Here is a 16,186-nt window from a genome sequence, read left to right on the forward strand (position 1 = left end):
CTGGTTTAACGCTTTTATTTTTAACCCTGCTTTGGTAGTACAAAATTCATAAAAAGTACAAACCAGACAGTTAAAAATACATTTGACACTGGAAACAGTGAAAATTTTTCTTTACAATTTTTTTTTTACATCAAGGTGGCAAGTGACTCCTTTGTCCCACCAAGAAGCTACCCGTCATTAGTGTTGTGGACAGTGAGCTTGTCTCGGATCCCCGACCCTTCTCAGGAAGAGGAAGAAGGTGGTACCCATAAACGTCAGGGGTGCTGGGAACACTCAAGATTCTCACGGGACGGTATAAACCAGTACAACGCTTACTTACTGAAAAGTGTTGAATGCTGAATTTTTGGCATCTCTGGAAGCCAGTCACCCAACTGCTCAAATATTTAAAAATGTTTAAAATGTACTCTTGGTATATATAAATATGATTTTAAATATCTTTGCGTATTCTTGTTTTTTTTTTTTTATTGCTATAGAAAGTGCTCTCTAGAGTGAATAAACTTAAAAAAATAATTAAAGCTGAAGAGTATCTTACATATTAGCCCATCACCACTTAAAGGACATTATGGTTTTGGTTTGGTTTTTTTAATGCAAAATCTACGTTTTGTTTAAGTGAAAATATTGGCGTAGCTGCACAGACATTACTCCCACGAACACACAGTCCTGTTCCTGGACCACGGTGAATCCTGCATCCACACCGGCTTCTCTGCTTTGTAGACACCACACACACGCCAGACATCAGCGGACAGTGTGAGGTCACATCAAACTGCATCTACCACTCACATAAAACATTAGAAAAAAGTTAGCTTGTTTCCAGAAACAGAATCAATCATATCTACAGAAAATACCCTGTGGTATACTTTTACAAAAATCTGGGGGGTTTTTTTTCCCCTTTTTTTCTTTTTCTTATTTTTGTGGAGCCAAACAAACACAAAAACAAACCCTTTCTCTCTGAAATAAATGAAGTACTCAATGCGTCACACCAGTGGAGGCAGGGCACGGAGCTTGCCCCGCCCCCACACCACACAAATACCAGCTGTTTCTGTGCACTTCCGGGTGTTCTATAAACAAAGCTACCAGAGAGACCAGCCTCTAAGAGTGGCTGAGCATGCCGGGAAGGTGCTCTACCACTGAGCAACATCCTAGCTCTCTTTTCACTTTTTTGTTTTGAGACAGGGTCTGGCTCAGTCACCCAGGCTAGCCCTGAACTCTCTCTGCAGCCCACGCAGGCCTTGAACTTGCAGTCTTCCTCAGAAGCCTCTACTGAGCATCAGTTACAGGATGAACTGCAGGACCCAGAGTAAAACTCACAGAGGTCTCAACGGGGGCTCGTTTACTTAAGGAGTGTTTTGTTTTGGTCTCTGGTTGTCAAAACGGATTTTTATTTTTTTTTAGAGTGACTTTAAACCATTGTCCCTTTTACTCAGATAGACTAAAGGAGAACTGTTCAGATTAAGTTAAATAAAAACAGTAATAGTCTCTGTATTTTCTAAGTGACCCAAGAGTGTCAGGCGTGGCCAGATGGCAGCGGGAGTCAATGCTGAATTCTTGGTCCAGGCATCCGCAGTCTCCAGGGCTGTGGTTTCCATCTGATTCCATGATCTCCTGGGGCTTCTGAGCACTCACTAGCTGTTTCCAAGGACCCCTTTCAGGGAAGGGTCTTCTGTAACAGCCCAACTGTGTATACGAAGATCTTATAACTAGTATCAAAATGGAATCTGGCCTGAGTAACAGACGTGAACACAGCAGCGGAAGCTCAGGCTGTGAACGGCTCCACTCTTCATAAGGTCGTGATTCCAAGGGAGGGGCCGCTTGTGTACGGAACAGCCAGGAATGGGCAACTGGGAACCATGGTGAGTGGCTAGGGACGGTCCACAAGTACAAAAAAAATAAAATGAGCTCTTCCCCTCTGGGACACTGAACTAAAATTTTCGTCAGACTTTTAAGTCCCAAACTTCTTTCAAAGCAAACTGAATTCTGTGTTCAGCATAGCAAAAATATTCCCTTTTGGGTTTGAGCCACATGCCCATTGACTTCATGATAGAAACTGTAAAAAATATATAAAAAATATTCCCCAGTCAACTTCATATCTTGCAAGTTTGGAGTCTCTTAGAACTCTTCAAGAAAGCCACTGCTGCAAGAGAAAACAAGAAAAAATGTAAAGCTGTATTAAAAGGGAAACATACCACAAGCTGATCTGCCTGAGGATGCAAACCACAGGGAAGCTGTGATCCCTCCTCACCCCAGCTGACCACATCTCACTTCTCCCTTCCCCATCACACCTTCCTTCCAGAATTTAGTCTAAGGATGTTTAAGTATCACCCATGCAAAGGACCCTTTCACAGGGGTCACCTAAGACCATCCGAAAACACAGATATTTACATTACAATTCATAACAGTAGCAATAGTGACAGTTACGAAGTAGCAATGGAATGATTTTATGGTTAGGGGGTCACCACAACATGAGGAGCTGTATCCAAGGGTCGCAGCATTAGGAAGGTTGAGAGCCACTGTCCTGGAGTCTGAGAACCAAGGAAACAAGACCATTTTCATACCAGCTCCCCCTGTGATCCCTGCTTTACGTCTCCAGGGAAACAGGCTCTTACGCCCTGCCCTCAGCTGCCAGCCACTATCAAGAGCTGCAGAAGGATGACCTCAGCCATACTTAGAAAATGGCTTTTCCTCTAATTGACAGCTTTATACCGTTTTATTCTGAAGACTGAGATAGCCCAAGACAGGACTGAAATTCTAAAGATGTCTCTGTATACTGAAACATGCATGCTGTGCAAGAAACCTATGCAAGGTTAAGGAGCAAAGTAGTCTCTCGTCTACCACACGTTTGCCTATAAACACTGAACAAAAAAAAGCAGAGGCTAGCTTGCAGAAACATGAAGGACTAACAAGAGTTAGCTGCTAAATCTTAGTTTAAGAACATACTATTAGCTGGGCGGTGGTGGTGTACCCCTTTAATCCCAGCACTTGGGAGGCAGAGGCAGGCCAGCCTGGTCTACAGAATGAACTCCAAGACAGTCAGGGCTACATAGAGAACCCCTGTCTCTAAAAGCAAACAACAACAACAAAAGCATATTGTTTACAAGGCAGGTCTGGGGGCACAGATTTATAACCTGAGCCAGAGAGTGTGGGTTACACAGCAAGTTCAAGACCAAACCAGGCAGCTTAATGAGACCCAATGAAAGGTAAAGAGAGCTCAGGGGAGAAGCATTTGCCTAGCATGTGCAAGGCCCCGGGTTTGATCCCCAATAACTAACATACAGGGGAGGGGAGGAGGAAGACAGGAAGGAAGGGGAGGAAGAAGAGAGGAAGGAAGGGGAGGAGGACAAAAATCTATCCTTTAAGATATGTACTCTAAGATGATCCATTATTTTAAAGATATATTTATTTTTATTTTATATGATGAGTGTTTGCGGAATACATGTTTATATACGGATCTGGTGCCCATGGAGGGAAGGAGAGTGTTAGAGAACCAGGAACTGAAGTTAAGGATGGACACAAGCCATGCTCAGAACTGAACCCAGGTCATCTCCAAGAGCAGCCAAGTGCTCTTCACCACTGAGCAAGGAAATAAAGTTAAAACTATATTAGAATTTTAGGACATTACCCAGGAACTATGTATGGGCTGTTTTTATGTCTCCTCTTTAAAGTGACATTTGTATATCCAGGAAAGTAACAAAGTCCAGGGCAAGGAGGTCAGGCCTGGAATGCAAAATTTCATCAGAGTTAAGAGGGTATGGTAACTCATGCTTGTAATTCCAGCAGTCAGAAAGCTGAGGCAGGAAGATTGCCACAAATCGGAGGTCAACCTGGGCTACAGAGACCTTGTCTCAGAGAGAGAAAAGGAAAAAGAAAAAAAAAATCACTCCAACCCAGAATCCATCACTAAAGGAACCATACAGTAGATTCCACTGACCTCTAGGGGTGGGCACTCAAGACCCAGGGTGGCCAACAAGAGTGAAGAGAAGAGACAGAGGCCTCGATTCCAACCTAGATCCTTAGCTCAAGCTGCTGAAGGGATGCCGTCCTCTGGCCTCTCCAGCAGGGTCACTGGGGTTTGATCTAAACTGACACTCGGCTCAGCATGGCACCCAGCAGCCAGGTCAGCATCAGGCCCTTTGGCGCCATCCAGTGCCCTGCTCTAAACCATTTTTTGTTAGCGTTCTTCAACAGCTCTGTCTCCACAGCTGACTAAAACTGCCCTGTGCAGAACAAGGATGTGGAAAATCCACACTGCTGTTTAGAGACCTCAGACACCACACGCAAATATGGGAAGACGCCCTGACAAGAGCCCGTGCAGTCTGGTCTTTGCTCACTGAACGGCAGCTTTGAGCTTCCAGGTGAAGAACACCTGCCTCATCAGAATGATAATTTAGAGGGGGGTGCGGGGGAGACACCACACAATTACAGATGTGTCCGGCCGACAGGCCGGAAGCCACAGGCAGCTCTATCCAAGGATGGCTATGGATGGTCCAACATAAAATCATACACTTCCTTAAACATCAAGAGGGCGTGTCCTGTCTTGTTTTGGGTACCACTCTCAATTATGGGTTGTGTCAACACCACCACGCAATGTCAAAAGGTTGGATACACCCAGCATGGCCTGCAAAGGTCCAACTGTGGTCCATTCTGTGTGGGAAATGAGGGACCTAAAAGATGCAGGCTGCATTCAGCATGTTTTAACAACACCAAATTCTTTCCATATGTCATGGGGGCTATGAGAACCGGACACTTAAGATTTACCAGCCCTTGGACAAGTGAAACTCAGGGAGGAAATTACACTATGTGACATGCCACTGGTGTCTAGGTGGCTCTGTACCTGGAGGAATAAGGATTGAACAGTCCTCAGAGTTTCAGCTCACCTCTGACCTCAGGCTCCACTGAGCTACCCTTGGACTCCCCCAAAGTCTGTCTTTTGGGCCTCCAGAGTCCCTAAGCCTCTGACGCTCCAGAGTTTGTGGTGAACAGAGCAGATACTATGGCCCCTTTTCTGTGTCTTGTCAGGGCTAAAGGAGAGGACAGATGAGCTCTCTATGTGGCAATTCATGGTCAGTTATAGAGCAGGGCCTAGCACAGGCCTACCCAGGAGATGGCTTGCTTTGCTGGCAACAAAACAAAAACTTCCGGTCTCTTAGATCCTCTGACCCAGAAAACACTAGTAATGTGTCTCAGGATCTTCTGTGAATAGGAGCAACCTGTTGAAGAAAGGCTTAGGAAGAGCGCTGACATGGATAACCCCAAACTCCCAGATGATGGCCGTAACTACCAGGAGGGACCTACCTCCAACAATAAAAGACAGTGTTAACGGCAGCCAGCGTGTGCGAGCACAGCCATGGCTCCATCAAGGTGGAGGGGAAGACTAGCTCCTTCTCACTTACCTGTTGGCAGAGGAAAAGCTCAACAGCTGGACCCACACAGCCTAAGCCAACAGCTGGACCCACAGAGCCTAAGCCAACAGCTGACCACAGAGCTAAGCAACAGCTGACCACAAGCCAACAGCTGACCCAAGAGCCTAAGCCAACAGCTGGACCCACAGAGCCTAAGCCAACAGCTGGACCCACAGAGCCTAAGCCAACAGCTGGAACCACAGAGCCTAGGCCATCAGCTGCCACAGAAGCCAGCTGCCAGGGAGCATCCGTGCTCTCAAGTGGGCAAAAGGACCAAGGGGGCTCCAGACACAGACACGCCGCCCAAGTCGTGCACATGCGGGCGGTACACAGGACACTCAGAACCACAGTCCCTTTTGGGGAATAGGATGACGAGATGAGTCAGGGCTACAGACGAAGATGGAAGGAAGGCTTTTGTTTTGTTTTAAGATTTTTCTTTTTTCTCAATCCTGCAGCTCTTTCTATTGCTTGACTACTTTACCATGGGTACGCTTAGAATTTACTGTTTCCATTGCTTAAAAAGATGACTGCATCTGTAGACCGGAGCCTAGCATAACCATCATGGGGAGGCTTCATCCAGCAACTGACAAAAGCAGATGCAGAGACCCCCCAGTCAAACATCAGGCAGAGCTCAGAGAATCCTGCTGAAGACGGGGAGGAAGGATTGTAGGAACCAGAGGGGTCAAAACACCACCAGAAAAAACTCACAGAATCAACTAACCTGGGCTCACAGGGGCTCACAGAGATGGAACCGACAATCCAGGAGCCTGCATGGGACGACCCAGGCCCTCTGCACATGTTACAGTTGAGGGCTACTAACATGAGTAGATCTGGGAGACAGGGGAGATGGGGAGGGGGGCTGGGAGGAGAGGAGGGTGGGGCAACTGCAGCTGGGAAATAATACACGAGAGAAGAATAAACAACAACAACAAACAATGACTGCATCTCACACCTTATAATAGAGACAGTCCAGGGTCCAAGCCATCAGAGCGCCAGCCATGTGTAGCCTGCTGTCACCACGATCTTAAACAATACCGTGGCGTCCCAGCGGTCCAGCCTCTTAACTCTGAACCCAATGGATCAACATGCGAAGGGAGAAGAATCTACTACAAAACCAGAACAGACCATGAGCAGAACAGCATGTGTAGCCATGCGCACTGCTGTTCCCTGGGACCCAGCCTAGCGCAGTGTCCGGCACCAAGGAAGGGCTCGGTCGACTCTGGAAAGATAAAACTATGTCTGAGTTGAGCTGTGTCCGCAATCGCTGATCCTTTTCGATCTAAAGGTCTGTGACTTTGGTGTCCCTGGGTGAGGACTGAGTCAGGTGCTCACAAACCAAGGGCCACCTTGTCCAGGCAGAGCTCTAAAAGCTAATGACATCAGATGACTCCATGGGGGTGGGGGGCCAAAGGAGGCGGCCCATAGGCTCCTAGGTCTGAATACTTGGTTCCCAGTTGGTAGAACTGGGAAAAATTAGGAGGTATGGCCTCGGTGTGTCACTGGGGGTGGACTCTGAGGTTTCAAAAGCCTATGCCATTCCCAGTGTGTGTGTGTGTGTGTGTCTGTCTGTCTGTCTGTCTCTCTCTGCCTCATGCTTGCAGATCGAGATGTGAACTCAGCTGCTGCTTCAGCGCCCGCCTGCCCGCGGCCATGCTCCCCACCATGATGGTCCTGGACTCAACCCCTCTGAACGGCAAACTCCTAACAAACTGTTTCTTCTGTAAGCTGCCCTGGTCATGGTGTCTCTTCACAGCAACAGAAAAGTAACTAAGACACTACCCCTTAGTCAAAGCCAGAGGGTTTGAAATGCTCACGACTGTGAGGCCATAGGCATGTTTCTGGTTTTTTTTTCTTTTCAAAGAGAGCAACACTCCCTCACATGCCACCTCTACTGAGCACGTGAGCTCCAGCGCTCCAGAGCGTGGACTTCTTTCCTCCACCCTACGATCTAGGAAAAGTAAGTCCTAAGCCTGGCTCCTCATCTGTAAAATGGGGGTGTTAGTACTTCCCACAACTCCCCAAATCACTGCCGTCTCAGACCTTGACTGGACTTCTTGTCTTTCTGACCAGTCCCTGCATAGTCTCCACACAGGGGGTCTGGACAGACACGGCCCCCCTCCTCCTCAGGAAACATCATGGCCGCACCTCCCACACACAGCATGCCAGGCACCACACAAGGGATGGCCTAACCCTGGAAACCAAACCAGGTGACCTTATCCAAGCAGTTTCCTGTGATAAATATGTATTCAATGACCCTACAAGGCCAGTCAATTAAACTAAGGGTCTTTATTCTACCTGAAACGTCTTTATTTAATAAATAAACAATGTCTTTTCCACAAAAACTCTAAAAGCTTATTGCTGCTGGCATTTCCCACCATCATCTTTCTCTGTGGAATTTGAATGAATGAATGAATGAATGAATGAGAAAAAGCAATACCAAGAACGTGAATGTAAGCAGGGAGAACACGCTCTGGAGAAGACCCCAAGTATTCTATCAGGCATTTGGCAGCCAGCAGAAGGGGAGGAGAGCTGGCCTCTCTCACTGAGCAGGGTCAGCTGAGGGTCAGGAATGCTGACTTGGGATTGGCTGGATGCTTGGGAAAGCAGCCTCTCATCCCAAAGCACAGGGGCAGCCAGTCAAAAGAGCCTGGGTCAGCAAAGCCTTCCCATCCCCTCCCTTCTTGGTTTTGAGGCCGTACAAGGCGTGGTGATTTCTAAGCCTCCTCAGCACAGACAAAAAATGGTTCAAATTCCTGAGGGACTTGTCTACATCTGGGTGTCCTGAGAGTCCAAAGCTGTTTTGTTCTTAAGAAAGGGGAATTTACAATGCTCAAGAAATAGCCTAATAAATAACAAAGGCCACTCACTGGGAAGGGCAGGACAGATTTCAGCAATAATAACGACGCCAAGGACTGATTTAAGAATTATACATATTCCTGTCAGCAAAGCCGGCTTAAGAAGGTTAGGGATCCCTGTAATCCCAGCACCCTGGACACAGAAGCAGAAAATGCAGATTGGAAGGTCAGCCTTAACTACACAGTAAGTTTAAGGCTAGCCTGGGCTACAAGTTTGAGGTTAGCCTGGGCTATGAGAGAGACACAGCTGTGTGAGTATGGTGATGTGCACCTGTAATCTCAGTTCTTGGGAGGCTGGGGGGGGGGTTGGGAGGGGGCAGTGGGAATTCAACATACAGCTTGGGCTCGATAGTAAGTCCCAGGTCAGCCAAGGTTGCACAGCAAGACCCAGCATCAGAAAGGTAAAGTGAAAAGGACAGAGGGTTAAGCAATTGGCTTATAATCATCAGCAGTGAAGTGACCGAGTTTAAAGGAAATCTATACAGTTTAAAATCCAGCTTTTAATCACCAAAGTAAATAACCAAAAATAGAGTGCTTTCAATAATAAAAAAATAAAAAAAACAAAAAAAAAAGATCTCTACAGGGGTGAGGGGGGATAGAGGCTGGGGTGAGAGTAGTCAGAATGCATTATACACGTGTGACGTCCTCTGAGAACAAATTTAAATAACAAAAATAAAAACAGATATGCCTAATAAGTAACTTGCTTTAATTTTAAAATTCTACTGTAAAACTACTAGGAGAAAACATAGGAACAAACCTCCATAACATGGCCTAGGCAGGAACCCCAAGAATCACTCTCAACAAGGCACCCAAAACTTATATGCAACAAAGCACTCCAAGAATCACACCCAACAAAGGAAGAACAGACAAGTGAGCTTTTATAACCCTGAAGCTTCCACACAGCCAAGGGAACAACAGAGTGAAGACCAACTTCCAGAACAGGGGAAAATATTATAGATAGATAGATAGATAGATAGATAGATAGATAGATAGATAGATAGATAGATAGATAGATAGTGTGTGTGACAGGTAGATAATATACAGAATCTATACAGAATTCCAACAATTCAACAGCAAAAACTCAAAATAAAACTAAAACACTGAAACCAATTATAAAACAGGATGAACGTTGAAAACTAGTTAAGATTAAACATGTGTGAAATGTTGTGCAACTTTCCAAGTCGGTGTTTTCAATGAGGAGCAATCCGAGCGGGGAAGGAGAACACACCTCAGAGACATGTGCCAGAGGATGCGAGCCGCAGCATCATTTTTAGAACAAGCCAGAGGAGAGCAAGGACAATGAAGACAAGGCTGTGGCATCTGGAGACTGAAAGCAATCCGATTTATTTAACTTTGAAGAACAAAAGCTCATTCTTCTAAGGGAAAAATCAAAACACATTTTCTGTGGGGGGAGAAAAAAAAAAAAAAAAGAAACCATTTTGACGGCATTGCCAAAATAAACCAGGCGGAATGTAAGTCAGAACGAGATACAAAAAGGAGTTCAAGCCACAGGGGCAGGGAGGGGATAGGCAGAAGGAGAGGACAAACAGACTTTGTTTTTAAAAGGGGGAAGGAGAGAGGGAAAGAGAAACCCTACTCCGTCTAATGTGCTCTATCTAGAACACGCAGTGGTCCTCGGTAGCGCTAAAGGTCAGCTCCAGGACCTCCATGGACACGAAGAGCTGTGGGTGCCCAGTCCCCTGTATAAGAAGGCACAGTGTTTGCATATCACCTGCACATGTCCTGCAAATTCTAAATCATCTCTAGAGTGCTGACAATACCAAACGCAAATGCAAGTAAATGCTATGTAAATCGTTATCGTGCTGCGCCGTTTAGGGGACCATGGCATGGGAAGACAGGTGTACGTGTGTGCGCGGTACAGAGGACTTGGTGAGAGACTTTCAGTTGCATACTGGATGAATCCAACAACCGAGAATCTGTGGGTATGGGAAACTGACTTCTCCGAGCTTAGGTTCTGTTAAAAACAAGAAAGAAGTTGGGGGAGGGTGGTGAGCAGGGAGGAAGAACCCTCTAGTGAATGTACAGTAAATTAAGGTAGTGTGGTTAAACCCAATTTAAACAAGACACCTTTAATGGGGAAAAAATACAACTCTAAAGACTAAGTCAACTATATAAGAACAGGTCAGCCTTTTACTACTTTATGAGCTACTTTTTCTCCCCCCAGACTGGGTCTCACTGTGTCGCCCTGTGTAGCCGCGGAGGACCAGAAGACACTATGTAGAGCAGGCTGTTCTCCAGCTCACAGATCTGCCTGCCTCTGCCTCCCTAGGACTGGGAATAAAGGCGTGCGTGCATCATCACGGTTTAGGGCAAATCTTCTCTCTCTGTCCAGAACCAGAGATTTTAGCCGAGATGAAAACTCCCAGGTTTTCTCGGTTGAAAGTCAAGCCCAATTAACTGTCCGAGCATTATCTTTTTCAGAAACATAAGAAAATTAGTAAGAAAATGTTAACTAATATCTAATATTGTAAATACTAATGACTATTGCTTTCTTCTTTTTCTCGGTCTATACTCTGTATAATTCAGCATGGACACAACCCCAGACCTGTTTTTCTTGGACCAGGTTGACAGCTGAAGCCAGGCTAGCTGGGTTCCACCCTAAACGCCACCAATTCCAAATGAGTTGTTTCTGAATCTCACCTGTAAAGTGAGGTACTCAATTGATTCCGGACTGTAAATACTCAATTATTATTCTCTCTGCTTTTGATTTTTTTAAATTTCCATAATAAAAACTTTTCTTGTTAATTTCAAAATTAACTACAGTAAATTACAGTCTCAGAGAATATGTCCCCGTCTTAAGACTACTAGGTGAATTTGACTCATTTGGACAGCACACCACAGTATGGCTGCCCTCCACTGAGAGTCAACTTCATCCTAGACACTCGCTTGGCACTTGCCTTGAATCAATACATTAATATCTTTATTTCATATAAAAAGGAGGCATGGGCAGTTAAGAACTATTTATTTCCAAATGGACTCATGATGGAGCTTGAGACTTCTGGTAGAACCCAATTATGTAATCCTGGTAGATGTCAGTGTGCATTTAGAGAATATCAAACTGTCAACCAATTCGCTGTGGTCAGGACTTGGGGTAATTAGATCAATTTCCTGAATCTGATACAGACAGAAGTCAGGTCATGAAAGCCAGCTGAGCAATCTTAATTCCGTTAACCTTTCTAAACCTTGGTGTGGCTGTCACCAGGGTGGGGTGTGGCAAGAGGGTGTCCTTGCAGTCAGTGCCTGCCTGCCGCTGGGCTGTGCTTCTTAAGCAGGCAACTGCTTCTGGGGGTGCTGGTGGTCACATGCACACTCAGCATGAGCCCACACTTCTTGCCGGGCTTTCATCACCTGAGACTTTCAACAGCAGGTGCGTCCCTTCCCAGACAGGGACTTCGATCAGCTTCTCTGATTTACCCGGGTCACTCAGCAGTCCACGTCTAACATCAAAGGTACCACCAGCTCTGTTCAGTACTGCTTTTCTGGGTGATGGGCATGTCCTGTGTCTGCAACACCCAACGGGGGGCAGACTCCAGCCTTGGCTATCATTTGAAATGTGACTAGTACGTTAACCCTTAAAGGTGTACTCTGAATTAATTTACATGTAAGTAGCTGTGGTTATTTGAAAGAAAATGGCCCCCAGAGGGAGAGGCGCTATCAGGAGGTGTGGCCTTGTTGGGGGAAGTGTGTCACTGTGGGGGCGGGCCTTAAGGTCTCTTTTCTCAAGCTTCCCTCAGGGTGACTGTAAATTGACTTCCTGTTGCCTGCAAGATACAGCACTCTCAGCTCCAGTACCATGCCTGCCTGCACGCTGCCATGTTCCCCGCCATGATGATAACGGACTGAACCTCTGAAACTGTGAGCCACTTCAATTATTATTTGTTTCTTTTATAAGAGTTGCCTCAGTCATGGTGTCTTTTCACAGCAATAGAAACCATAACTAAGACAGTAGCCTAGCTGACTAGAAGCTTCCCTAATAGACAAAGTTCTAGAATGATCTGTAGTAACATTCCCCAGCCCAGGGCCTAGGGCCTAGGCTTCCTTCTCAGGAGCACCCTAGGCCGATTAGTCTGGCCCACCGTTCTTAGAGCCAGAGACCCGGGTACAAAGCTTGGATCTTCTCTCCCGTGACATGACCATCCCCCTGTGTACCAGTTTCCTCATCTGGGGTGACGGTGTGAACCTCGTCAGGAAGCATTTATAATGATGACATGGTAGATGTCAGCACTATGTCCAGAAAACTAGAATCCCAAGCTAGCGGCAACTGCGGCTACTAGCCATTTCATCACCCTCTTTCCCTAGTTTCCTCTCAGCTGAGAAGCCAAACTTTTCTGCCTTGCTCTTCCTCTTTAAAGAAAGTCCCTAAGCCAGGAAAGGCAGCTCACACTGGTAATCACAGCAGCGGGCAGAGGAGGGACTTGTGAGTTCAAAGCCAGCCCAGGCTACATGGTAAGTTCCAGGCCAGCATGAATATAGTTCAGAGATTCTATCTCAAAAAAAACAACAAAACAAGGCCGGGTGGTGGCAGCACACGCCTTTAATCCCAGCACTTGGGAGGCAGAGGCAGGCGGATCTTTGTGAGTTTGAGGCCAGCCTGGGCTACAGAGTTCCAGGAAAGGCGCAAAGCTACACAGAGAAACCCTGTCTCGAAAAACCAAGGAAAAAAAAAAAAGCCCGTTTAGCCCCTAAAATAAGGGTCCAGATCTCTCCCAACACAAGCCTACAAGAACCAGCTCTAAAGAGGAGCCAGTACCTCCACGCCTTAGAGAGCTAAGGAACACAGCTCCTCCAGATGACTTCCAGAATGTCTTCAGCCTTTTGGACCTGCAGACTATTAGAGAAGCTTCAACCAAAACCTCCTCTATCCCCTCCACTTACCCTCCCCACCAAATGCAAATTAACTCAGGATACCAGCAGCACTGTCCAGCATGGCCAGGGTCACCTCAAGGCAGGTAGTGATGTCTCCACGTGCCAGTGAGACATAAAAGGCTGCCATGCCTGGTCCAAGCCTCAGTGTTAGAGTAACAGAGAGATCTGAACCTGGCAGCCAGATCGCGGCCTCAGGCTCAGCTCTGCCAGCTCGCTGTACTGTTCGAGGACGTGCCTGATGTCATCTGCCCTCATATCCTTTATACGCGACAACCCTTCCATCCCGAAGTTCAAGCCTTGGCCTTTTACATACAACAGGCAGAAAGACAACAGACACTCAAGCTGGAAAGGAAGGACAGCTACAGGAAGTCAGTACAGCGTGGTGGCTGACTGGAGAGCTCTGAAAACTTCTGAACAAAGAGAAGCGGTCACCTTGAGTTCTGAGTGCTTCAGAACAGCCCATGGAAAGAGCAATGTTCCCTCCTGCTGGGGTGGGGTCTCAGAATGACGTTATTACTGAGTACTGCAGAGTAATATTCCAACTGGGGGTATTCTCCTCGATACAATAAATGAGGGAGCACTGTTTCCCATTCAAAACACTGGCACGCTTGTTCCAATCTTTTTCAACAGCGTTTCCTTAAACACGCACGGTAAGAACGCACATCCTTTGCTCTGCGGCTTTTGTTTATTTTGCTTGACATAGGGTCTCGCCGGCCGGTCTCAAAGTCACAATCCTCCTGCCTCAGCCTCCCAAGGGCTGAGACGGTCCTGTACCACCATTCCAAGCTGGGGGGGGGGGTTGTTTTCTTTTTTCTTCCTTTTAAGCAGAAAACTTAATAAGCTTCCAACCCTTTAAAAAGCTTACTTGCTCTACATTCTAAAATTCTGGATTTTACCCTCTTTTGAATACGAAGATGCTGGAGCGACACTGGGGACTTCCTCCCTGGAGGCGATGCACCCCCCAGCATGCCGCGTGACTCCTGGTTCACCAGTCCCCACCCCTCTCCACCAGGGGCCCTGGGCAGACAAGTAACCGTGAGGACTCGCTGCCCCACAGTCATATCGGCTTCAGGGACGTCCTCTCATTCCCCTCCAGGGTCGTTCCCATGTGGCCACAGACCCCAGAAGGGCTCCCTACACCTCCTCCCTCCTCTCCCACACTCTGCCCCGATGTCCCCAACCCCGCAGCTCACCTGCTACTCCGTGTCACTCCGTTCTCTCTTCACGGGCGTCACGGGCACGTCGCCGTTGACGCTCTCGGTCCCTCCGACGGACATCAGACTCCTCCGCTCCTTCTGGTTTGACTTGTGCTCCACTTTGGTGACTCTAAACCTGAGGAGGCAAAGGGAGGTGTGACGGGCTTCCTTCCCAATAAGCAGGGACTATAAGTAAAAAAAATAAATAAAACAAAAATCACTCGCCTGGAGGACACCAAACCAACTCAGCCTAAAGAGAGAACAGCAACCAAGCCGCTGCCGGACAAGAGGGAGGCAATTCCCCTGCAGACGCTGAGCAACCACCCCTGACGGTTCACGGAGCGTGGAAAGTCATCAGAAAACACTTAGTCTGAACTGCTGAGTGGCCCGGGAGCTGTGGTTCCCAATGGTGACATGGGCATTAACCACAGAACCCCGGGGAACGGGAAAAGTGGCTTACATCGCAGATGGACATAACCAAGATGGCCACCGCATAACCTTCTTGAGCAAATCCACACCTGCCAGGCGGAGGAGCCCAGGGGTGTGCCTTCACCCCTGTAAGCTGTTTCTGCTTCTCAAAGCCAAATTTAGGTTAACTGTCACTCGAGATTGGAGGAAAAAAGTAAATAAGTTGAAAAAGAGAATTTCACGGAGGAAAGTCAAAGCTAGCTACTCTCTGCTTTTCTAGAACAATACCATCAAATCCCCAGTCTTCCAATACCAACATTTGGACAGCTATGGTCCTGCTCGCCTTTAAAAGGACCTAAAATAAAAATTTCCTTCTTTGTCCAAAATGAGATCACCAGCCACCAAGAGGAGGAGTCTGGGAAGCAGAGAACTGTCCTGTGAAACTGCAAAAGCCTGAAGCGAGCACTCTGAAAACCAGCCTGTGATGATTAAAAACCCAACGTACCCAACATCGAGGAGAGGGTGGATTCTGAGCCCTGACCAATGCACACTGGACCCGAGCGGAGAACTAACTTTCCGCACATTTCAAAGAGAAAACAGAATGTGCTTCTTCTAACAGCTTCAGTTCTCGTTCACTGCACTCAAAGCCCGTGACTCGGCCTCTTAATGCGGACCTTTATTAAGTCTGCTCATGAGCTGCGCGGCTCTGCTGTGAGTGGCAGACATTCCTCAGCCTTGTGGTTGCCCTTAACACAGGACGAGACTGAACCAAGTGAAAATTACAACAATAATGTTTAGCACTGCCAGTGTCCCTTGAATGCTTATGAGCCCAAACCATTCTGAGACCTTTAACTGAGTCACCATTTTTAGTTTTGACAGAAAATCTCAGAGGTGGGTGTGACTGCCTTCTCACTTTGGGCAGGGGGAAACTGAGGCACGCTGTGACGTAAGAGTCCGTAAGTGGCGATGCCAGGACTAGATCAGGGTCCATGCAGTGCGTCCAGGCAGCTCTCCCTCGAGCTTTGTCCTAACTTAACTGCATCGCTTACCTTGCCTGACTCCTGCAGGGGTGACCTTTCCCCATGTGACACATTCCTGGGCAATGCACTTCCTGTATGAGCTCAAACTACACACGTGTCCCCTGCAGACCTGCTCAGGTCAAGTCTCACTAAGGTGTCCATCAAACAGCAGGAGCTTCACCTCACATGTGGGTCACAAGGAAATGATGCTTTGGAACTGAGGTACCCAGTACACACAGCAGAGGTGACCTCAAAGAAAGCACTCAGTGTCACTGGTGTGGATCTTAAGTGGCAGAGACTGGAAAGTTCTGGACCAACTCTGTCTTTCTATATTCTTGATGCAGGGCAGCATGGCATTTCCTGACTGCCAGGAACTCTGGTGAAGACAAATGATCAACAGGAGCCAGTGGCAGGTGAGTCAAATA

General features: G+C 47.2%; 1 protein-coding gene across 2 annotated transcripts in view; it reads right to left on the bottom strand.

Annotated features, from left to right (window-relative positions):
• The window catches only part of Rell1 (RELT like 1), a 63,179-nt gene continuing 46,993 nt past the window's right edge, over positions 1-16,186 (bottom strand). The window contains exons 6-7 of one of the 2 annotated variants that reach the window (XM_037209038.1): positions 14,332-14,470; positions 1-2,128 (exon numbers count right to left, since the gene is read on the bottom strand). In XM_037209038.1, coding sequence (XP_037064933.1) covers positions 14,335-14,470 — 136 coding nt within the window. In that variant the 3' untranslated portion in view covers positions 1-2,128; positions 14,332-14,334. Of the gene's footprint in view, positions 2,132-14,331; positions 14,471-16,186 lie in introns of both variants that reach the window. The other variant, XM_028868139.2, reaches the window with a different exon arrangement.

The sequence above is a fragment of the Peromyscus leucopus genome, chromosome 10, assembly GCF_004664715.2.
Source record: "Peromyscus leucopus breed LL Stock chromosome 10, UCI_PerLeu_2.1, whole genome shotgun sequence".
Taxonomy (NCBI): domain Eukaryota; kingdom Metazoa; phylum Chordata; class Mammalia; order Rodentia; family Cricetidae; genus Peromyscus; species Peromyscus leucopus.